The 24,310-nt window shown below is 51.4% G+C and overlaps 1 protein-coding gene across 6 annotated transcripts in view; it reads right to left on the reverse strand.

The window, feature by feature from the left end:
- Positions 1–24,310, reverse strand: part of CACNA1E (calcium voltage-gated channel subunit alpha1 E) — a 318,792-nt gene that overhangs the window by 163,717 nt on the left and 130,765 nt on the right. For all 6 annotated transcript variants that reach the window (XM_036234543.1, XM_016141140.2, XM_036234544.1 and 3 more), the window contains exons 5-7: positions 23,447–23,550; positions 22,202–22,354; positions 20,898–21,079 (exon numbers count right to left, since the gene is read on the reverse strand). In XM_036234543.1, the coding sequence (XP_036090436.1) occupies positions 20,898–21,079; positions 22,202–22,354; positions 23,447–23,550 (439 nt within the window). The remainder of the gene's footprint in view (positions 1–20,897; positions 21,080–22,201; positions 22,355–23,446; positions 23,551–24,310) is intronic.

Genomic DNA, 24,310 nt, shown 5'->3' on the forward strand with positions numbered 1-24,310 from the left:
CGCAGCTGAGGGCGACCACGCATCTCTCCACACTCCCCAGTATGCCTCGTTAACCCCAACACTCGATGCGGCTTTATGGTTTTCAAAGAGCTTGACATAAATGAACTCATCTCTTCCTCACAACAACCCTGAAAGATAGACAAGGTATGATTACCATTAATGATCTCATTCACGTTTTGCAGAGAGCTGAAGCTTCTAGAGAACAGGAAGCCTTGGAGGAGAACACGCAGCTATTAGGTCGTCATAAGGCCGGTGATTTAGGCCATAGGATGTGCTGGGATCCACTAAACTAAATGGAACCGGACCAGGTGGGAAGGGGTCTTAAGGCCAAAAGACCCTTTGCTACACCCTCCTGAGTGTCCTGCCCCCACCCCCACCTTGTGCTTGAATCAAAGCCCCAGGTACGGAGGTGTTCAAGATACCCATCCCTCTGCTCAGTCTCTACACCGGGCCAGGCAGGGAGCCATCTCCTGAAGACACCAGGGTCAACAGGACAGACACTGCCCTGCTCTGAGGGACTTTACCCTTAGTAGGTGGCAAGCATTACATAAAACAGCACTCAAATGTCTGCAACAGTGTACAACGGTGGTAAGTGCTGCGAAGAAAAACGGAGGCATGCTTGTGATTTCCGGGAAAAGCTGACTTTGTTTAGGGCCGATGCTCAGGGAAGAGTTTCCTGAAGGCTCTGAAGGAAGAGAAGGAACAAACCAGAAAGGGAGGGAGCCCCCGAGGGAAGGCGTTCCCAAGAATGCAGAAGGGCACGTCCAAAGGTTTGGGGGTTGGTGTCGCCTGGGGGCGGGGGCTGCATGATTCTCACAAAGGCCGACAATAAAAAAGGGGCCACCGAGGCTAGACAGGTTGGCAGAGGCCACATGCCTTTCAGATCATGCGAAAGACTTCTGTCTACGTTTCAAGTGCCACAGGAACCCAATAAAGGGTTTGAAAAGGAAAGCGACTCGGGAGATGTGCACTGCTTGAAAATCATGGTGGCTGTGGCAGGCAGAGGGCTGAAGAGGCGGCCCAGGCGCCTGGGGCAAGACGGCCGTGGCTGGACAAGCCGCTGCAATGGCGACGAGAGCTGGGGACAGGCTGGCGTGCGTTTTGGAGGTGGCGCCGGTAAGACTGGGTGTTTGATGGGAGACGGAAGGTGAAGGAGTGGGAGGGAAGGACAGAAGCGTGTGACTTGTGCGCCTGGACAGGTGGTGGGCTCTTCTCCGGGGGTGGGGAGACCAGAATGAGAGGGCGGCAAGGGGCCAAGACTTCGGTTTCCAGGCTGCGGACCTGAGGGGTCCGGGAATGGTGCGGACGGCCGGCGATCAGTATACAATCGAGTCATCGGCGTACAGTCAAGGGACTTTCGGCTACGCCCCCTAGAGAAAGGGTGTGTGAGCAGAAATGAGGGCCCCAAGGAGAAGGGGCGACCAGCAAGGCGGGAGGAAACAGCACGGCGCGCACGGGGCTGACGCCATGAGCTCCGAGAGGGAGGGGGCGTCCGACGGAGCGTGGGAACGCAGGGACCCACACCCACGCGCCTTGGACCCGCACCCACGCGCCGAGGGCGGCACGCCGTGTGCAGAGCTCACGCCGCCTCGCGTCACGCCCAGCACGTCGGGGCGACGGCGTACCCCCAAACCTCCGCCTGCATCAACCCCCACTGGGGGAAGCCCGAACCCACTGCGGGCTGCAGGCTTCCCGGGGCGCAGCCCTCCCGGCTCCCCACCCCCAACAGCCCGGGTCCCTCCGTCCCAGGCGCTGCCTGCCAGACTCCGGGGCGGTGGCAGTGCCGCTGGGAGGTGACAGAAATAGCCGCGGAGATAGATAATAAGCTCCGTGCTTGCTCCTGAACGGGCCAAGAACACCGAGTGTTGATTAAATTTTCATGCCCCCTTGCGGACTGTTTCTCCCCCGCGTCTCTCCCCCACCCCCCACCCGCTGTGTTTCTTTTTCGATTGTTATTCCTGTTTTGAAAACATAAAGGAAACACGATGAAAGGGATTCTTTTCTTGCATGTGTTTTGGCTTGAGGTTTTAGGGCCGCCTTGGGCTCACAGCACCTGGAGCCCAGAGGGTGTGCACAGCGCACACGCACGTGCGTGCACACCACACGCACGCACACGGCACACGCCTCCCCAGACCCCCTCTGCCCTCCCCCTCCCCCGTTCCCCCCCCCTTCCCCTGCTTCCCTCTCCCCCCCCCCCCACACGAGCTTCTTCCACTGCCTCTCCAGGCAGCCTCTGGTCCTCCCTTTTGTCCATGTTATGCCTCCTCCTCCTCACCCCAGGGTTCTTCCCGATTGTTCCAATTTCTCTCTTTGTTTCCTCCTCGGCTGTCTCCCCAGGTAAGTGGATGAGCATGCGGCCGATGCACCCACTCCAGGTTCCTTTCCCGTCTCCCGCTTCCCTCCCTCGTTCCCTTGTTCCCTGGACAGTCCTCATTTCCTTTCTCCAGGGACAGCTATGGTCGGAGGGGCGGCTCCAGGAGAAGCCACGCCCATCCCTTCCTCCACACTCAGGATGACAAGCGGGGCCTGTCTCGTCTCCCCCACACCAGGAGGGGTTTAGGGCCAGTTCCTCCCCTCATTCTACAAATTGGACTGAGAGAGGGATACAAAGACCTGTTCTGACCCGGCTCACAAACTCCCCACTCAGTGAAGGGCTGCGGCCCAGGGCCGAGTTCCGGCCCTGAGGGGCCTCCTCACACCCCGCCACTGGACTTCGGGATCAGATCCAGGTGGAGGTTCAAGTAGGGCAAGGTGTGCAGTAAGTACAGCTCTCCCTTGGTCCCACAGGAATCGTGACAGGCGACCCAATTTCATCACAGGTGACTTGGCAGCAGGCTCATTCTCGTCACTAGAAAGTGGCACCAGGAACCTAACCACGGTGTGAGGCCCGGCAGTGCACACAGAGAACCCACGGGCCCCGAGGTAAATTCTGCCTCCCGGGCCATGCTCGGTGGTGGCTCCGTCTCATCCCTCTTCCCAGTCTTATCCCAAGAACAGCAGAACCGACCCCGGCCCCTCCGCCCAGACACTTCCACAGCTGCCTCTCTCCACGCAAGTGTGATCTCAAGCCTGCCCGAGTGCCACGTGCTGTGCTGAACTCAGATCTATCTGGAAGAAGGCAGTGAGGTCTGAGGGTCCCAATTACTCCCCCGAAAGGAAGGCCAACAGAGGTGGGGTGGGTCCCCAAAGGCCCGCATTCTGGTATGGATGGGACCCCTGTCTGAGGCAGGGCCAAGGTGGAACCACTCACCTCCTACAGGGTTCATTAGGAACTGGGGCTTGAAGGCTGGACATCGGGGCCCCATGCATGGGAGTGAACGGGGTCCTTCCTTTCAAATCAGGATGAGCCCGGCAAATGGAAGAAGCCCAGCCCCTCTCTGGGAATCAGTGCTTCCGGAATAGCTGGCCGGCAGTCGCCCACAGGGAGGGCAAAGCGCGGAGGGCGTGGGTCCGAGGGCGATCTTTAGGCTCCACTTCAGCTAAACATTGTGTGTTTCCTGCCATCTGTCTGCGCCTGACCTGAGCTGCTACAGACCTGATCACCCCTTTGCCCTGGACACCTGAGGGTGAGCCAACGCACATCACAGGAGATGGAAAGGCAGACAGGCAAAAAGAGACAAAAAGAGGACTGGACAGGAAATGGGCTCCTCTCATAACTACTGAATCCTTCCCGGATTTAAGAATTACCCAGAATCCTTCCTGGGTAATCGAGAAAGCCTTGGTACAGAGGATCAAAGGTGAAAACTGCTTAATAGCATCTGACCAATCTTCAAGTGTCCCAGACTCTCTGAGATGTTCATCGAAAGGACAGTCCTACTTTAACATTCTTCCTTCCGAAAATACAAAATAAAAAAAGAAGTCATGAGCAAAGCCTCCAGCTAGGGGCTGGGGGGAGAGGGGATCTGTTTTCTCTCGGAAATGCTAATTACAGTGCTCACACACGCACACCTCACACGAGAGTCGGCTTTCACACACAGCTACTCCCTGCGACAACATCGCAGATCAAAACACACCACGCACGCGCATTAAACAACTTCTCTGTCCTACATGGCTCTTTGGCCCTTCAGCAACACTTTTTGAGACCATTGTAAATACTCTTTAAAAGCACAGACTCTGGGAACAGACCACCTTGGTTTTCTCAACCATCTCGAAGGGCTGTGGGGAAAATCAAGCGCCTTTCCATCTACGAAGTGCTAAGTACGGGGCCTGGCATCTAATATGTGGTATCCACGGGTTTGCTAGGATTCCTCAGCCTGGTCCTTTCACAACGCTAATGATCCCAGGGATGTAAACACGAGGCCCACCAACAATTAAGGCCAGTAAGTCCTCCTGCCCAGTTTTATGGTTCACTTACCTCCAATTCGTTCATAGATTCAAGCTCTCCCCAGCGGTGGTTGAGGCTTGCTGTGGTGCCAGCATGGAGCGCCCAGATGAAGAGTTTGCGAAAACCCGCTTGGGAATTATGGTCGCCCCCCGCTCGTCCCTCAGCCAGAGACCCCATAGTTATCTTCATGCATAATCGAGGATCTTGCGGGCCCTCCGATGGATGACCGTTGTTTCTATTACTAGGACGTCAGCAAGAGCCTTTACGAATTGATCTGACCTCAGACCTAGGATGGGCAGATTGCTACCACCACCAAGGACACCCCGGGGGACGGCTCCACTCATGGAGCACAGACCAGGTCCCTAACGGCAGCCAAGGGGGTCAGGTCACCAGAGGGCCTGCCTGGTGCACTGGCCACGGGAGGGGAGTAAAAGTAACTGTAACAGATACAGTGCACTGACCTCCCCCAAACCCCATGGACTCACTGCTGTTTATTCATTCAGCAAATATTTGTTAAAAACATATCTTGTGCCAAGTATTGATCTAAGCAGCAACAGGTCATAGCAGTGAGTGAGACAAAATCCCTGCCCCTGTGAGGCTTATACTCTGGTGAGCTGAATTAGCCCTTAGATAAGATAAATGAGTAAATATACACAGTGGTAAATGGTGATATGATCTCTGGAGAGAAAGGAAGCAGGAAGGGGGTCAAAGTACCAGGAAGGCGGAAGTTGAATTTTACTAGGGTGAGTATGAATGAACTCACCTAGTAAAGACCTGAGGAGGGGAAAGAGTGAACCCATTCTGATAACTGGGGAAGAACATTCCGGCAAGACATCACAACGGCAAGACTCCGAGGTAGGCAGGGGCACGCCTGACGTGTCTGCCGCAAGATGGACACTGGCTGGCGTGACAAGCGAGGGGAGAGCAGGAGATAAGAAGCAGTGGGGAGGGGAATCACGTAGGGTCCTGTGGACCCTTGCGAGAGCTTTGGCTGCGACTCAGTGAGAGAGGAGCCACTGGAGGGTTCCTCCCAAGAGTGACATGCTCTGATTTACATTTACCAGGATGCTAAGGACAGACGGAAGTGGGACAATCAGGGAGACACCCGAGAAACTCAGGCAAGACACATGGTGGCTTGGACCAGGGTATAATGCTGAAGGGTCAGGATGGGTGGTCAGATTTGGGATAAGTATGGAATGTAGAGCCAACGGGAATCACTGAAGAATTAAATGTGAGGTATGAGGATAAAGGAGAAGTCAATATTGGTTCCAAGCTTTGGCAGCTGATAGTGAGTGACGTGCAGGCATGTTGCGTTTCATTGTGCTTCTCTTCGTTACACTCCACAGATGTTGCATTTTTTTACAAGCTGAAGGTAAGACCCTCCACCAGCAAAAAGATTGCAACTCCCTTGATTATGATACTCGCTTTCTTGTGGGGGTCTGGAACTGAATCCCTCCAAAATATACCTGTAACAGGTATGGGTAATGATGTCCAGGTGGATGTGTCCCAAATGTAAACAAATCAAGACCCGCTGAGAGAGGACGTGACCTTGAGAGCAGTAAGAGAATTATAAGAGGAGTCATGTGTTCCAAAAGGGAGCATTCTAGCACTTAGCACAGAACCTAGTGCCTAGTCCGGCCCTCAATTAACGTCTACTGAATGAAAAGTATAGTTACAGAGATAAAAATCGAGCTTCATAAACAATACCGTCGAGAGAGGAAATGTAATTGCTACCAAAGAGGAGGAGCGCACGACAGGAAAATGAGCTGGACCAGAACAGAACAACTGAAATGCTCCCACCACACCTGAAAGCCCCACCTGTCCCCAACCGGCTCGCTGGCGGCTACGGGAACTCTGCCTGCCTCTTCCCTCAGGCAGAGCAGTCCCTGTCATGACCAAGAACCTAGCTCTAGAGCAGGTTATTATTCTGATAACTTCCAGAGAGCAGTCATAATGATAAACTTGGGCGGAATCCTAGAAGAAATCGCTCCAAGAGAAAACGCCCAAATTCTCAGAGCCTTAGTAATGAATCTACTGCTGCGTTGATCTATATTAAGCGATAGTTTCTCAGGGCTCAGTCTTTGGTCCTCTGTCCATGCCCTCTCCCCACGGGGCATCAGCCAATCAACCCCACGACTCTAAAACCATAAATGAAGTGACGCTTCCCAAATACATATCTCCTGCCCTCCCTCTTCTCTGAGCTGCAGACTCCTATATACAGCCACTCACTCTCCATGTCATCGCTACCCTGGATAACGAACAGGCATCACACAGGCATCTCCAATGTAACACGCCCCCAACTGAACAGAGACGCTGCCCAGCCCACTCACCCCCTCCTGAGGCCCCCATCTTGGTAAATGTCACCCTCTGTTAATACATGGCTGTAATCAAGAGGCCGTCACTGGTCCCTGCCTTCCGTTCACGCCCTGCACTCAATCCATCAGCAAGCCCTACCCCCAGCAACCTTCGGCAGGCATCGCGGTCTGAGCGCTGCTCCTCACCTGTGCGACTGTCCCAGACTCCGCCCCATTACCTTCCCACCTCCCCACCCCTCCCCCTCCAGAGCCAGGTCTCCACGTAGCAGCCGGAGGGATCTTTGAACATACATTAGATCATGTCATTCATCTGCTCGAAATACTTCAAAGATTTCTCATCAAATGCAAAACAAAACCCGACGAAGCCCAATGTGATCCGGCCCCAGCTCTCTCTCTCTCTCTCTCTCTCTGATCCCTTCGCCCTCCTCGCCCCTTCTGGAGGGCTCCCTGGCCTTCCGCTGTTCCTCGAACCCACCAAGCAACCACTTTGCCAAGCAAGCCCCTGTGAGGTTTCTCTCTGAGGCCTTTCTTGACCACTTCAGACAGAACAGTCTACTGTCCCTGTGTCCCCACAGCACTCAGGCCGCAATGCTGGACGGGACTGTAAGACTTCATCATGGCAGGGTCTTCTCTCCTCAAGGGTGGGAACAAAATCTCTTTTATCATCACTGAGCACAGGGCATCACTGGCAGTTAGAAGGCACTCTAAAGTTTGTTGTATAAATTAAGTCAAACTGAATTGCCTAATCACCCACCATGTCCTCTCTCTCTCTGAGCTTTAACGGTCTCATCTGTAAAATAAGGGGGCATCAGAGTCACTGCAGGGCTGCTGAAGAATCAGAGGTCACACATGTAAAGTGCCCGGCGCACCGCCTGACATGCAGTGATTCTAAGATAAAGCGTAACTAGTATCATTAGCCACATGCTTCCTGTCTTTCATCTCTCTCTTCACCATCGCCTGATGTTCAAAGGGATCACAACAAAGTGTGTTTAGTCCTGAGAGAGGAGAAAGTAACACGTGAGAAAGATCAAGATCCACGAGTGGGAGGCTTCGCTCCAGGCGGTACCTGGGTGGTACCAAGGAGCAGAGTGAAGCCACGGCGAGCGAGATGACTGACAACAGCGAGATACCTCCTTTCTCCGCTCAAGCCAACCTCCGCTCCTCCTGAACCAAGCATGGCTGAGAATGCCACAGAGGCTCCACGTCCCCAGGCAGGTCATAGCTCCTCAGAGTGCCAGGGTGGGTCTCATAAAAGAGTCCAGTCGCCATGGCAGAAAAGGATATGCGAGCGCTTCCAAATTAGAACAGGAATTTAATTAAACCACAAAAGGAATGAGAGATGAGATGATTAAGGCCCCAGGAAACTTCCTCCCTTCACGGGGAGGGGGCGAGGCAGGGCAGAGCCAGAATTCACCCCTGCTGGCAACCTGCCCCTTTGCTCCCTGCCCCTGGACGCGTCTCCTCCACAAACCTCCTCCCCACTCCTCCTGGGCGTCCTTCCTCCTCCTCTTTGGGAGATCTAGGCCCCGACCCCAAATCCAGCTTGTGCAAAGTTCTCCCTCAAGACATATGTGCTGCTGACTCATTCTGCCAGCTTGTGACAAAGCCTCAAACTTTTCATTCCTCAGTTATTATCTTTCTCGCCCTATTTCATCTTGCTTCATGTTATGAATTATGTACAGTACTTCTGGTACTCAAGAAAGACCCTTTATCAAATCTGCACGGAAGAGGCTTCATGAGTGATTCTGATCCACCAAGTATCTCTTGCAATGACAGAGAGTGCCCAGGCCTGCGGGGAGCTTGAATTTGCACACACAGGGACACATGCTGGTGACACTCTGCTCTGTGCAGATGAGACCCCCTGAGACCTCATTGGGATCCCGTGACCACAACCTACCCTGAGGACTTTCTCCTTTATCTGTCTGCCTCCTGTTAGACTGCACAAGGCCAGGCCACATACGGGAGGGTCGCGATCATGTCACGCCCCAAAGAGCTGGGGAGCCCCCTTGCCAGGCGGGTAGCTCCCTGCAGACTGTGCATCCACAGTGCGGGGCCATGCGTCCGTGCATTTATTTATAAACTGTTAAGTCGAGATGGGGCCACAGGGGGCTGCTTCCCAGGTGCCCGAGACACAGAAAGCTCTCTGAGATCCTCCCATAGAGGACAGTCCCAGGCCTGGCCACGCGCAAGGCAGGGAAGGAGCCACGCAGTCTGTTCTGGCCTCTTCCTCTGAACCTCCTCGGCCACGTCTCCCATCTTTCTCCCTCTTCGCCGTCTACTTCCCCACTTGCTAAAGGCACCCGAGATCCACTTTAAATAACCTACTTTGCAGTTTATTTAGCTCTAAATGAAAGTCGTAAGACAAATGCAATAAATAACTTGGGTACAAAAGAGAGGCACGTGCCCCCCCTCCCACACTGCCATACACACGCACATGCAGACGAAATAGGGGTGATTACTCTCTGCGGCAACCTCTCCCGGGCTCGGTGGGCTGGCAGTCTGGCACACGGCGGCAGGCGAGGTTCATGCTTCTGGGTATATTGAGGCCCTGCAGGGGACCCCAAGACCGCTGATTCAATGAGGCGATGGGACCTGTCGCCCCAGAAGGGGCCAGAGGAGGGTGTCCCGGACGTCTGCCTCTTTGGGAAGCGTGATCTCGACGACTCGGCTAGCCACGGGTGCCCCTCTGCTATTCCTTCCCAACCTGCCCAGGTGGCATGTTCCCTGAGGGTCCGTGTCATGCCACGCTGATGCGACCTCCTAAGGAAGAGGAACCTGTCATAGAGAGAGCAGGAGACCTGGGGAAGGTGAGGAAGGAGAAGACAGGAAGCCCGGACTGGAAACCCCAGGAGAAAGGGAAGCTGATGACTGACCCCCCCAGCCCCACCTGTGTTTAGGGGGACGTGTGCTGCCGAAGACTCAAATGCGACAATGACTAGTGGTGAGGTAGGCGTGATCACCTGCGTGTGCACGTACCTGCTGCCCTTCGGGTCTTGCCTAGGATTCAACATCATCATCAGAGAGCCTAGGATAGGCTCTCTGATCCAATATGGCTGGAATGAGAGGCCTCCCTTCAGGCAGGCAGGGGCTCACCTAAAGGTGGAGTCCCCGGGACTCAAGCTCCCGCACTCTCTTTCTTTTCCGCTCCATCTAGAAATCTGCCGTTTTTTATACAAATCACTCAGGGAGCGGTGGCTGTTTTACATCATCAAGGAAACAGCTGAAAAAGGTCACGGTCTTATGATGCTTTGTGCACAAAGGAAAGAGAAGGATCCTAACAATATTGTGAACAGGTACTCTACCGTTCTTCCAAAATACCCCATTGACCACATCTGTCAAAACACACTTAGAGATGTGTAGAGCCCAACAATAGGAATCCTCCTGATGTAACTGTTCAAAACCTTGAAATACTTTATAATCACACCTCAACTTTATAAAGCACCAAGCGCTTTCCTACGTATGTTCTTATTTCTTACAACCACGACATGAACGAAGTACTGAAACTCGTGTTCTGATTTAACGCCAGAGGGAAAATGAGTCTCCCCGAGATCTTGGTGGGGGGAGGGGAGCCAATAGAAATAAAACCTGGACTCGAATACAGTCTTCTGAGTACAGTCTAACGTCTAACAGGCCTATTCCTCATGGTGTTCACTATGGCAGCCTAACTGGTTTTCTAGCATATTCATTCCCCAGTGACGAGTCACATAAGCAACTACTAATTCCTGTTAAAATTAATGCAAAAAGCTCAATGTCAACAGAATGGAAAAGAAAACTCAAGCGCCAAGCTAATAACAATACTGTGCACTCGCAAGTAAATTATTTATGTCGATATAATTATATTAGCAGATTAATCTATTAGATAGATAAAATCAATATTACCATAAATTGCTTTAGCTTTCACAGATCAGAGACTTTTCACAAAACAAACAAACAAAAAAAAGAATAGGGGTTTGCAGTAGGGTTATTAACTTTGTACTTTGCCAAGAAAGGACAATTAACTCTTTAAAAACATTTAATTCGATTTTAAGTTGAATACATTTTGTTTCTTGAAAAACTATATTGCTATGATTTTCTCATTATGCCAGACTGATAAAAACTTGATCACGGGCTCAGTTCCGGCCCGTTCGGGAGCACTGCTGTAGATAAATCAATGCCAGGTCTGCCCTCACGCATACAAAGTACGGGGCGTCCCGAAGCACCTCAGAGTGTGTGGCAGCCGCCACACCCGCGCTTCGCCAGTCAGAGGCTGTGCAAGTTAGCAAGGGCTGGGACGCACACTTAAAATGTACTCAGAGGCCATTTTTGCACACCCGATGCGGGTCTGTTTTTCAGTGTATACGTAGTATAAACAGCACTTTTTCTATCTGAGCTTAAGTGCATGTCACGCGAACACCCAGTGCACGGAACAGAGGCTCACGGCAGGAAGCTAAGGGACAGGAAACGCGATGGGAGAATTCGCTTTACGCGCCCCCGAAGCAACCAGACGGGCTCTACGAATAAACCGCTCACTTAGCAAACCGAGTTTCTAAGTGCACACAGGTCATCGAAGCAAAAAGCCATAAAAAGATCACCCATATTGCGAGGGCCGGATGTACCTTTCAAAGCGCTTTCATATGTTTGGGTCATGTGATTGCTACAAGACTCTTTTTGAGGCAGAAACAGCAGGCAGCATTACTCCCTATTACTGATAAGAAGACTAACGTACATTTATTCATCTACTGGGCCCTTCACAAGGAAAGTGTTTTGCCTGTAATCACAGAGCTCACGGCAAAAGACCCGGGGGCCGTGACCCTATCCTGACCCTATCGGATCCCAAGCTGATGTTCACAAAGCCAAAAAGTGGAACTTATAAGAAGTTCCGAGTCAAAGGTGGATTCGGCCACAAAGAGTGATTCAAGAAACAAACTCGTGTGTGTGTGTGTGTGTGTGTGTGTGTGTGTGTGTGTGTAGGGAGCCTTTCATTTGGGGCTATTCTTGGTCACCTCTCAGATTGCCTAGATGTGGGTCTCTTTAAGAGCATTTCCGAGCCGGCTTCCAAGCCAGGGAGGCCAACTATGTCATGGAAACAAACTGCTAATTACACCAAACCCTGTGTAAACACTCAAATAAATTACCGTCCCCTTACTTTTCACTGGTTGGGTTTTTTTCCCTACCTGTCACAGGAGAAGGGAGTAGAGGGCTGAGCTGGAGCTGAGCAGATGGCGGTGGCAGCCAACTGTCAAACATGAGCAGGGTCCCTCCCGACAGCAGCTCACTCTGACCACAGAATCCATGCTGTACCTGCCGACTGCCGGGCAGTCTGGAAGCCGGGGCACCTTAGCAGGGTTCGCAGTCACTTGCTGAAATCAGTCCCTCAATGGATACTTACTGAATTCTTAACCGGGTCTGGGTAACTGTGGTTGATGCCGGAAGAGAAAATGACATTTCGATAGGGAAAAGGATAGAGACACCTAAAAGACAACTTATAATAGGGGAATATGGGAAAAGCACCAAATGAGGGCTACTAGCACTTAGGGCTGGGGGAGAGGGTTCGGAGGAGGGGTCTCCTCTCCTTTGCATTCCTCAGGGATAGTCAGAGAAGGCTTCGTGGAGGAGGTGGCGCCAAAGTTTGGGAGGAAAAACTGAGCTCAAGTAATTCAAAGAACAAGGATGCAAGGTCAGCAAAGATGCAAAGGGAAGGAATGAAGCGGCCAGGCCGAGAGGCAAGAAGGGAGGAGTCGATCATACAGTGGGCAGGGGAAGAAGATGCTCTGCCTGTCTACACTAGGCAAGAGGTTTTCACAAGATGTTCCAGAGAATAATATAATGCCATAATGCTTCCTGTGTGCCAGGCATGTGCCGAGGGTTTTATCCAACTTATTTCACGTAATTCTCACAACAACTCTAAGAGGTGGGTACCATAACTATCCTCACTTTACAGGTGAGGAAACTAAGGCACAGAGGTTAAGTAAGCTGCCCAAGTTCCACAGGCAGGAAAGGTGGAACCAGGATTCCTAACCCGCGGCCACACCTCCAGCATCAGAAACCACTCTCTCAAACAAGATCTTCATCGGAACAGCGACGCAGACGACTTACAAAAATGGACCCCTTTTGGCATAAAAGTATACGATCTATTTAACACGACTATATTAAAATATAAAACACTCATTTAATGTAGAATCGATCGCTTAAAAAATGAGGTTATTTTTAAGAAGATAAAAATTTGAAGTTCGGGTTACAGAACATCCAGTTTATTTCTGCATTTCGTTTCAGTTTCCCAGTATTGAGAAAATCCTGAATTGCACAGAGAAGTAATAGCATGTTCACTTAAATCACTTTACATGAGCCTAAGAGCTCAGGCCTGAGTTTTTTAAAATGACTAACACAGAACCTCACGCTCTCTGATCAATAACACACTGATGTAAAGTTCAGATGAATGCAGAGACAGCAAAGGAAGCTATACTACAAGGTCTGGGCAAAAAGGCATTAACCCAGCATGACCGTGGGTGGTCCCCAAGTGTGGAAATTGGGTCTATAACACCTCGATTATGTGTGACTTTTTAAATTAGGATTTTGTGGGGCGGGTGGCGGGGGAGGGGAAGGTGGTTGTAATTTTCTACTTCCTCAATTCTAAGATACACCTTTCTTCAGAGTTGACGGTTTTAGGATTCAATATATAACATGTAACATACAGGGTGTAGTAGGGTTTTGATCCCCCCTGAAATACTGTTATCCAATTTTTAGTAGGTCTTATATCACCCGTGGTTTGTATCTTCGACTCAAAGAGATGTGGCAGTTAAAAGATATATCTTAAAGACAAAATATGAGATACATTTTGTAGAAGTCACCAAAGCCATCTACGAATCTCAGCTGACAAGTCCCCAGCTCGGGGCAAAGGGCAGAGGCCTGGGGATGGCAGGTGAGAGAGTGAGACCCAGAGAGCAGAAGAGAGAGGCACTCGGCGAAGTGCCCTCGGAAGGATGGAAATGCCAGTGGGCCTGGTCCTCTTCCCGGAGATGTCCCTGTGTGTCAATCACTTTACACTGGACAAACACTGAGAAAAGCATGGCCTCCTGGGAACCCCTCTAGCGGGGGAGGGAGGCTGAAGGCTTTTCTTCAGTAATCTCTCCACCTTGCACCCTAACTCACCTTCCCCAGGCCAAGTAATTACGGTCACGCGCAACAGTGGTCCTCAAGCTTCAGTGTGGTCCCAAAATCACAACGGAGCTTGTTAAAAATACACATTTTTTTTCTACCTCCCTCTGGAGCTGCTGGTTCGTCGGATGCAGGCAGAGCCCGGGAATCTGCAATTCTACTGATTGCCCCCAGGCAGTTCTAAGATGGACCACAATGCAAGAAAGTGTTCAACAAATACTTTTCCAGTGAATGATAAATTGAGGAAAAAATAAATAGAGATCTCTCGCTTGCTCAGTGTGCCAGAGGCAGGCACCGTGCCATCCCTGCCTGGCTGAGGTTCCGCGAGGATTTGGGATCCAGAGTGATTCAGTGGAAAGTGCCTGAAACAGCCACTGAGTCACCAACGCACCACCCCAGTTCATTTCTGTCCTTTAATCCCTAAGGCCTGGTGTCGCCGCAAAACAGAGAGATCACAGCCTGAGGCTGCGTGACGCATCGGGCACCTGAGGCCTCTGGTCCTGGATCAACAACTGAGCTGCACGTGAGAGTGAGCTCAGAGGAAGAGAGGAACCCCCATCAGCCTCCGGCTCCGCTCCCTACAAGCAAAAGAGGTGAAGACCCGCCTGGCGCGCGGCGGGACCCACAGACCCACGACCGGGAGGCGAACTTGGCCTATTTGAAATAAACCCCAAACATGACAGCGGCTCCGTCTGGTTTGACAAATTCTTATGAGACCAAGATGGATATGAAAGAATAGGAATGATTTCAGGGCGGAGACAGCTATGGATAAGAAAGTGCGAGTGTGAGGGAGAAAGAAAGGACATCGCAGGTCCCTCCCACGGAGGAGCCGGAGGAGCCGGGAGCCGGGCGTCCAGGACTGCGGCTGGGCTCCTGGCCCGGCGGGCAGGGCTCAAAAGGAGGGCGCTGCAGGGTTGAGAGTGAGGACAAGTAATTGACAGGGAGAACGGGCTGCCAGAGGCCGCAGCAGAAGCTGCAGGCGTCAATGCGCTTGCATAAAGAGTTAGACCCTCCAAGGAGGAAAAGGAGATCACCGAAGACAATGCTGGTGAGGAAAGAGAGAGGGCCTGGGGGGCTGTCAGTCCCCAGGTGTTCCCCAAGTTCCTGCTCTGAACTGGGCTGGAGCAGGGCCAGGCGCCCGGTCTTAGAGGGCGCGGGAGGCCTTCGGAAGCAGTCACTCCGCACAGGGACGCGCGCGCACCTCACTCGTTTACTCTTCTCCTTCCACTGGGGGCTGTGTGAGCATCAAAGGAGAAATCAGGACGTTCGGGTTCAAAACTCCCCCCCCCCCGCCTCCTCTATGCAAGAAGATAGGCTTCTCGGCTTATTCCGCAGACGGAATTTGTCCAGAAGAGTCGAGAGTACGTTTCATAAAACGGAACTACGATCCATTTACTACCCCCTTCCCTTGCACGGTCTCCCCCACCTCTTTCCCCCCTTACCCAGCTCAAATTCCGCTGCCGAGCTCAGAGCGGTCTCTGGCCCCTCTCTCGTTTCATCGTGCTCACCAGGTTAGAGCATTCTGGTCAGAGCCAACTCTCCTGCCTGAGCCTCAGGGGCCGAACGTGACCAGAGGGAAATAGCACATTCAGGGGGCTCGCTGTACCCTCATCGCCACTGACCCCACGCAGGTCCTGAATGCTGTCCTACCCCACCCTTTGCTGACGACCCTGCTTCCTGTTTCACTGAGAAAACAGAAGCAATAGGAGAATTTCCACAAGCTTCCATCTCCACGTCTGCACACCCACGTCCACGGGGCTGCGGCCTTCCCCCCAGGGCTATGGGTGAAGCACGGAGCTCCGGTCTGCCTGGGCTCTGATGGGCGGAGAGCCCGTCCCCTCTCCCCTGCGCTCAGGGGTGGCTCCACCAACTCCCCACCCCTCTCCTCCAGCGGCAATGACGTTTAACCGCCAATGGTTCATTTATCCAACTCCCTCTTGACACCCCATATCAAAGAAAATCACGAATTCTTAATTCATGTGCAAACTCAGTTCTTAATCTTCCTCTCAACCTACTTCACCTCTCCGCCTTCATGGGAAAGGAAACAGACTATGTTCCAGGATCCACTTATCGGCCCCTCTTTGTATAAGACGAGCCACAGATGAAGGAACACCGGTATCGGAGTCCAAGTGCCATCCATATTACAGGGTCCCAGACGCCTGCAAGGACACAGGAACAGGGCAGTGCAGACAGGGATGCAGGGGAAAAATCACCCTATTCTAGAGCATGACTGGTCCTGGATACGGGAGTCTACACACCTTACTAGCCATACACCTGATCCCAAGTCAGCTGGTGCACCTAGCAACATAAAATGATGGAAGGTTCCTGCCCCTTGTTTGTCAAGGGAGTTTTGAGTATGTTCTGTTCTCGGGGTGGGTGGAGGAGGTGGGGGCAGGAGAGACAGAATCGAAGATGAGTAAACACAGGCCCCAGCCTCATGGTCCCCAGAACCTAGAGCATTCTTTGTAGACACCATGAAATCCGAGGAGCTTCAGGAAGCTGGGATGGCAGTTTTTCATCACCCCTTGGCTATGGTGTTCTTCCAATGTGCTTATGCATGACACACATAATCAAAATGTCAACAAGGCAAAAGTGAGTAGCTGTTACCCATCTAGCAAATATTAATCATGTGCAACCGGGAGAAGCATTCTTCAGAGAGAGTCACAGGCATGTTACAGACCAAAGGACTTCTGAGGAGTCAGGAAGACTCTCGGAAAGCACCCAGACGATAAGCTGCTCTTAACAAAAGCCGATAAAGTCTATAAAAATCTCTTCCGCCCTAGCAGCACAGAGCGTCCCAGGCGGTCACAGCAGACAGCTGGCATACCTGCAAAGCGGGAGAAGCGGCTCGCCTCCAAGAGATGCCGGCATCTGCATCGGTTTATCAACACCAAGTGAGAAGAGAAAGAGCTCGAACTACAAAAACACAGATGGAAAAAACACTGGACTTCAAGAGCACAGCTCAGAGAGATTACAGAGACTGGGAATTTTTGCAACCTGCATATTAGTCCTCGAGACACAAACAGCAGAGGTCACGAGCCCAGCATGACAACAGAGAAATGAGACCGGAACCAAGAGAAGGCCGGTTCTCAGAGTCACAGCCAGCTCAGATGAAGAAGATGAGACGTTAATACCGGAGCCACAGTCACGTCTGTGGAGTGAACAGCACGGATCAGAGGGAGAATGCGCTACACTAGAGAAGGAACGCCTATCCAGATTAGGAGTACGTGAATTAAACCAGTAAGAACGGGGAAGAGTTTGCAAGTGGAGGAGCCCTTTGGAGAGGCAGTCAAAACAGGAAGCGGCGGCCAGCAGAACCATCGACTGCTTTGCATTCCTTCTACCGCGAGAGGGAGGGAAGCCAAGAATACAGTTGGAGTTTGACCAAGCAGAGTTGACGTTTTGGTAGAGAGTGAATGGAGCGTGCCCTGCCTATGGATCCCTCCCTGCCGCCCTTACAATGATGCGATAGAATGAGAAAAGCCGCATGCACATGAAGTTCATCATAACCAATGGCAGAGCACCACAAGGTCACAGGGGGCATCTTGGAAGAGTCTGTGCAGCAGATAAGAGATGCGAACACTAGGGAAGCATCTAAGTCGTGTGTATATAAAGGTGAAACTGAGTCCTCATGCTTGAGAGAGCATCTGTGAACAGCGTAAACTCGAAGGTTCTCCTACTGGTTTGGGCAAAGCTGGTGCCAATTAATCTTACATATCACTGAACAGAAGAGGTGTTGGACTGGGAGAGGCGGGCTCCCCTCTTCCTCGTGGCTTGTGTGAAGAAACACAGTGGCTGGATGAATTGGGCTTCCCAGGATGACTGGTAGAAAAAGAAATCAACACAGCTCTATCTGCAACGTATTAGCAGCCCTGGTGATAACTAGCGCAGCGAAATGTGTCTGTACAGAGAAACACACATTTGTACGTCATGTACTTATACTACTAAGCTGACCAGTTGTTCACTGTTAATTCCGGGGTGTACAAACGACTGTAATATGTATGCAAAATTTTGGCATTACAAAGTCTTGAGTTAAAAGAAGAAAAATGCTCAGGCGGTACGAACACGGACTAGCAGGATCTGCAATTTTTCAGGCAAAGCAATTTTTGCTACGCATCTCTAATCTCACACTTTCAACAGGCAAAAGCATATTGAAAGGAATGATAGGTAAATTAGTGTGCAACACTTAAATTATGTTCCTCCCGCTCCCTGACCCTCTTTCCTGTCTAAGCTGCATGTTTAAATGCGGGTAAATCAAAGGCGTGTGTGGTGTGACTCCACCATCTACCGCATGCCCTGCGCCCGACACCGCGAAGAGTCCACGACCCTGAATTGGCTCCTCCAGCAGCAGACAAGCCGAACTCCAGGACGTGTGTCCAGCCCAGGCAGGGAGGCCGGCCTGCCTCGTGCTTCCCACCCCAGGTCCCTGCTCAGCGGGAGCCCTGCCTTTGCTGGCTCTCTCTCTTGCGAGGGAGCCAGATTTCATCCTTGTTCTGCTGGCTGAACACTGGGTGCCTTTTCCATCCAAACTCTGAACCCTGATGTAGTTATCCACCTCACAAGGACTATCGCCTCTGCCTGTGCACTCCTGGCTCGCTGCCCTGGCCCTAGAAACAGTGCTTGGGAAAGTGACGTCATTTCCACAGCGGGCATGAGGTCACTCTGCCCTTGAGCGGGCAGCCCCCTTTTCGAAACCTGCGCTAGATCTCAACTAGTTGCCTCAATCCCGGACCAGGGAGTAGCAGGAAGTGTCTAGGAAACTGAAACCCAGCGACTGAGGTGCTGGCTGTCGGGGGAGGCGTGTGGGGGAGCCCTGGGAGCCCCCAAGATGAAAGGTTTCAGAGGGTCTGCGGCTCGAACTCTTCTCCTTCCCACTTCCTTGGTGGCACAAAACCTGGAGCAAAGAGCAAGGTCACTGTCCCTCTCTGTGACCTCCACACCCATGCTGGATAAGCAGAGAGAGGTGAGAATTTAAAGAGAGCACCATGAGAGAGAGGAGCGATCATGCACCTTTCTTCTTGCCTAGTTTCCCTAGGGCCTGCCTGGCACGGTGCTTGACATACAGGAGATGCTCACTTAAGAGGGAGGGAGAAGGGAGGGAGGGAGGGCGGGGAGGGAGGGTGGGAGGAAGGAAGGAAGGAAGGAAGGAAGGAAGGGAGGGAGGGAGGGAGGGAGGGAGGGAGGGAGGAAGGAAGGAAGGAAGGGAGGAAGGAAGGAAGGAATTCAGCCTAATACAAGTGACGAGTGATCCTTCAGCTGTGTTCCTGCCTGTCTCAGTACCACCTGAGCCTTGGCTCAGGAGGACCAACAGGTCATGCCTTTATCTTCAAAAGCAACACTACACTTTTCAGGCTTTCAATGCATTTATCACATCACTTAGGTGACTCTACACATATAATTGAAATACATCACTCCCAAAGCCACTGTGGGGCCAGTGCTATAATGTCCAGAGGTGCCCGGCTAATCTGAGTGGCATGGCCTCAAGACATCCTTCACATCTCAAATGAGGAGTGACTGAATTCATCCATCTTGCCTCCCTTCCCACCTTCCTGCCACCACCCCCCCCCCCCAACAACTGGTGAGAATCCCGGAGTGTCCTCAAGATTTTCTGAGGTCACACATAACCTCAGGGCTTGCTGGGCATAAGCTGGCCCTTGGGATGTCGTCACTGCCCTTTAGAGCTTTAGCATAACAGCCCGTGGCTCTTTGCCGCAAAGCTCCATCCTGCCTTGCTCATCGTCCTATACGAGGATGGATCCAGGTTGGTAACGGACTCTCACTAAGCACCTGCCTGCACAGGCTTTCTGCAAACCCTGGCTCCGCAGGCATTACAGTCTGGTTGAGTCTCTCCAGAGACGTAGCATTTACTTTCCCTCCAGCCCAGATTATATCGAGAGCTCTTTCTAAAGGTGCCTTCGATAAGCCACCCTGCACCCTACCCAATTTGTTCTATCCAGATAGAATCAAGGCAAAAGGAAACAGAAGGCACCTTGGGGTAAAGACAGGTAAGGGGAACGATCGTTCCAAAGGTATCTGCCTTGGGGTGGGCTGGCTGGATGCTCATGAGAGGTACAGACCTTTGTAAGCACCTGTTTACAAAGGTAACCTGCCCGAATAGCTTTGCCCACCTGGGCTCCTTATGCATCAACCCCCGCCCCAACACACCTCTCGTTTGAGAACTTAGAGTTTGTAACATGCCTTTCATAACTTGCTAAAATCAGACTCCAGGAGCTGGAAGAGACTCCAGTGGTCACCTGTCTGACCTCTGTCCCCATGCAGGAATCCCCTAACATCCCCACCAGGCAGTCAGATGGCCTTGTCTTATGCCCCAACTCAGAACCTTGCAAACCAGCCTGCTCATATGAGTTACCAGCAGCACTGGTAAGAAATACAGCTCATCAACTATTTGCAGTGTCGCAAAATCAAAGCCTGCAGAGAAAGGGCCTGGGAATCCGAATTTTCACCAGTATCCCTAGTGAGTCTTATAATTAAGCATGTTTCTTATGTGCCTATAATGCAGTGGTTCTTGACAGTGGCTGAATATTAGAACCAGCTAGGAAGCTTTAGAAAAAATCAATGACAGACCTTTACCCCTAGCTATTCCTACTTAATTTGTCTGGAGTGGTGCCCAGGAGGTGTACATTTTTAAAGCTCCCAGCTGACTCTAATGTGCAGCTGGGGCTGAGGACTACTGTAATATCTTTCCAGACTGATGGTAGGCTCTCGGAAGACAGTAACCAAGAAATCCATACCTCTTGGTGCCCCTCACTGAACTCCACCACCAAGTCGAACCTGCCACAGAACGTACTCTGTAACTGCTGGGTTGATCTGATTTACCTAGCTGTTCATCCGCCCAACATGGGATGCAATTTTCTAACCATATTAAGAAGCCATGTCCTTCCATTTAGCAAGCGGCCAGACAATGGAGGAATAGGAACTGCTAAGATTTCCCATGGCTGAGTACACGCACGCACACGCGCACGCACACGTGCATGCAAGCACACACACACGCACGCACGCATACGCCCAGCCCTCCCTCCCCCCAGACCGAGCAGCCCAAACAACGCCACAAGCGTCACTGCGCGGTCTGCGCCCTCCGGCCGGCCCCCGCCAGCGGCACTCACGTTGTAGAGCACGGTGGTCCACCCTTCCATGGTGATGCACTGGAAGACGGTCAGCACCGCAAAAAGGATGTTATCGAACTGCGTGATCCCGTCGTTCGGGCCGATCCAGTCCTTGCATTCATAGCCGGCTGGGCAGCCCTGCACACCGCACGGGTGAGGGGGGTCGAATCCTTCCAGGATACCTGCGGACACATTCGGAGGGTGCGGGGTAAACCACAGGGTGTTCAGCGAGAGCTGGAAAGGGCCTCAGGAAGCGCACAAGTCTGTTTCCCCCAGAGAGATCTGTCCTTTGTCTCGGGCTCCTTCCCCTCTCTGGCTTCTCTGCACCTCACAGACCATGTGTTCAACCCATTCTTCTCTGGAAATGGAGGCTCTCAACCACATGGCCCCCCACTTTGTACAGGCCATGCCCTTAACCATCGCCTGAGTACCAGGACTGGATCGCACAGACAGGTCTGAGGTGAAGTCGGAATCTTAACGATTTTCTAGACGTCAGACTCCAGGACAGACCCTGAGTTTCTAGGTTTCTTGGGGACAATTATAAACTACAGTTCCTTTGGTGAGTTCTTAATTTTTTTTTTTTTTGAGCCTAAATTCCTGGTATTGAATAAAAAACAAAAACTTTTAAAAATCCAAGGTGGAAGGTGTTCTTTGAAGATTCTTTTCATAAAAAATAAAAGGGGGTGTCTAACTGGGCATCTTCAACCTCTCTCCCCACACCCTTTCCTCCTGGGGCACCCTACTCAACTTTAAAAGGAAAAAATGAGATGCAAAAAGACAAGGATTTGGGGTTGGTGCACCCCACCAATCTCCCGAGCACCCCTGCCAAGCTCAGAGCTCCCTCAGTTCTTCCACACTATGTGTGGGTCACAGCTCAGAGGGAGGAAGGCCACAGGATGGGCCATGGCTCAAGGGACCCAAGTCTCGACTCTGGGCTCCTGGGTCTCACTGGCCCGTGGACCAAAGAGGCCACTGTACAAAGGGCATTTCTCCAGACAGATGGTTTTGATGTGCATCCTGACAGCCTTCTGCCATGGGGTGGGTGAGCCGAGACCTCCTATTTGAAACCCTCCGACTGCAAACCTGAGAGGCTGTTTGCTTCGCGATCCAGTATCCAACGGCAATCTTTAGTCTAGGCTAGTTGTGCCTCAAAAAGCTGCTGACTAGCAAGTTTCTGATTCTAATTCTCGGCTTGGGATGGGACATACCTTTCCAAGAAGTCTCCGAATGCCCTGAAATTACGCCCCCAGCGACCCGAGGGGAGAAGAAGCGAGGAAGCAGCAGGCAGAAAACAGTGAGCCTACCTGAATTGTTCATGAAGCAGGCACGGTGCAGCTTCCCACTGTAGAACTCCAAGCCAATGATGGCAAACATGAGGATGGCAAAGAAGAGCAGGAGGCCGATCTGCAGGAGAGGCACCATGGCCTTCATGATGGACTTCAACACAATCTGCAGGCCTGCGGGAGGGACGAGAACGGCAGGTGGGGCCTCGCTCGGCACCTTCTGACAGAGCGGGCTGCTTCCCCTCTCCCAGGGGGAGGAGGGCCCGTCCCGGGGATTAGATCCTGAGATGACACAGGTAGCTCTCCATGGAGCGAGCCAAGCGCTGCCATCGCCGCCCCCCCCGGGGCCGGCCCCTTCCGCGTCCTCACCCTGATATTTCACACCCCCATCACCCTCCCCCCAATTGTTTCCTCCCTGTTGTCGTCCAGGTTCCTCTTACGGATTCGACGTATTAGACTGTGCTTCTCTCCTGAAGGGAATTAATCGGTCCTAGCCCTCCTGAGCTAGAAGCCCCGTGACGGCCAGGACCGAGTGTTCACCTTCACCACTGGACCTGGGATGGGACCCCTCTCCCCAGCCTCTCTTGCTGGAGCACATGTAGGATAGCCACTATTCATAAAATGCCATCCTCTGGCCCAGAAATTGTACTTCTAGGATTCTAGTCTAAGGAAATAATCAGAGATTTGAATAAGATTTAAGTTAAAAAAAAAAAATGTGTGTTGCTGCACTATTTCTGGTTGGGGGAAAAAAAAATTGGAAATAACCTAAATGTCCATCAACAAAGCAACAGCTAAATAAGTCATGGCCCATAGAAGACAGACTGCAATACGGATTTTAAAATCATATTTCTGAAGTATTTCTAATGTCAGGAAAATCGAATGCTTGTGACAGGGTCCGAAACTAGATATACAGTATGATTGCAATGATATTAAAATGCACAGGAAAAAATGAATATGAAAATGTACCAAAAGTTATTTCTGAGTGAGAGGATAATCAGTACTTTCCATTCTCACTTTATACCATTTTCTTTGCTTTCCAAATTTTCGATAAAGATATTTTATTACCTTTAAATCTGAAAAAAAAAAAAGCTGCTAAATTTAAAAATGAAATGCTATGCCACATTCTGCATTCCTACTCCTTACGACCACTGGGGCTCCCTCCCGGGAGACACTGTTTCTTGTTTATCCCCAATTCTCTGAGACCCTGATCCATTTGAGGACACGAGAGGAAATTTCTCAGCAGAGACAAAGAAAGGCAGTGCTCACTGGGGATCCCTGACACGAGCTTCAGCGGCCTGAGCACGCGCACGGCCCGGAGGGTCCTCAGGTCCACGTGTGTGTTGAAGTGGGTGCCCGCGGTGGCCAGGATGCTGCAGAGGGAGACACAGAGGATCGAGGTTACCAGGGCCGGGCTTTCTTCCCCTGTCCCGTGGGGGGGAAGCTGGGTTAAAGAAGAATCAACCTGGAAAGAGCATCTCACGAGCATCCGGGTAACCCACCTGTATCATCATTTTGGAATTTTAGTTCCAAATCATCAGTAAGACACAAGGTTCCTCGCATCTGTCTCATTCCCACCCCAAACCTTGTCCCCTACTTTCTGCCCCTCGCCAATCTCCTCTACCTTTCCAACCCTCACATATTTTTTTTTTTTAAATCTCAAAATTGTCTTAGATTCCCCCGACTCCTCTCTCCGTCAGGGAATTTCTCTGGATTAACCACAATAAAGGCGTAACTCACTCTTTTCCATCTTGACACTCAGAATTTTTGCTAAGCAAATCAATCACGCTGACACTCATAATTAGGGAATAATTACATTCCTTATTCACTGGTCCCCATTTGGTATTTTTCTAATTGTCCACAATCATTGTACGGCCTGAATTTGATTTCTTTGTTTCCATTTTTCTATCTTCCGTAGCTCTATCCAGAAACAAACACACGCATATGAAAAAAAAAAATCTATAAAAATCCTATTAGATTGCAAACACCAAGTACCTGGCCTAGAGGTGACAATTTATTTCATATAATCCCATGGCACTGCGGATACTTTGGAGAGACAGGCGCTTTTGTATTAATGAAAGAAAGGGCAGAAGATCAAAGGTCAAAAGAACTGCTGAGTTTAAGTCCTGACTC

Source organism: Rousettus aegyptiacus, unplaced genomic scaffold (genome assembly GCF_014176215.1).
Source record: "Rousettus aegyptiacus isolate mRouAeg1 unplaced genomic scaffold, mRouAeg1.p scaffold_m13_p_17, whole genome shotgun sequence".
Lineage (NCBI taxonomy): Eukaryota > Metazoa > Chordata > Mammalia > Chiroptera > Pteropodidae > Rousettus > Rousettus aegyptiacus.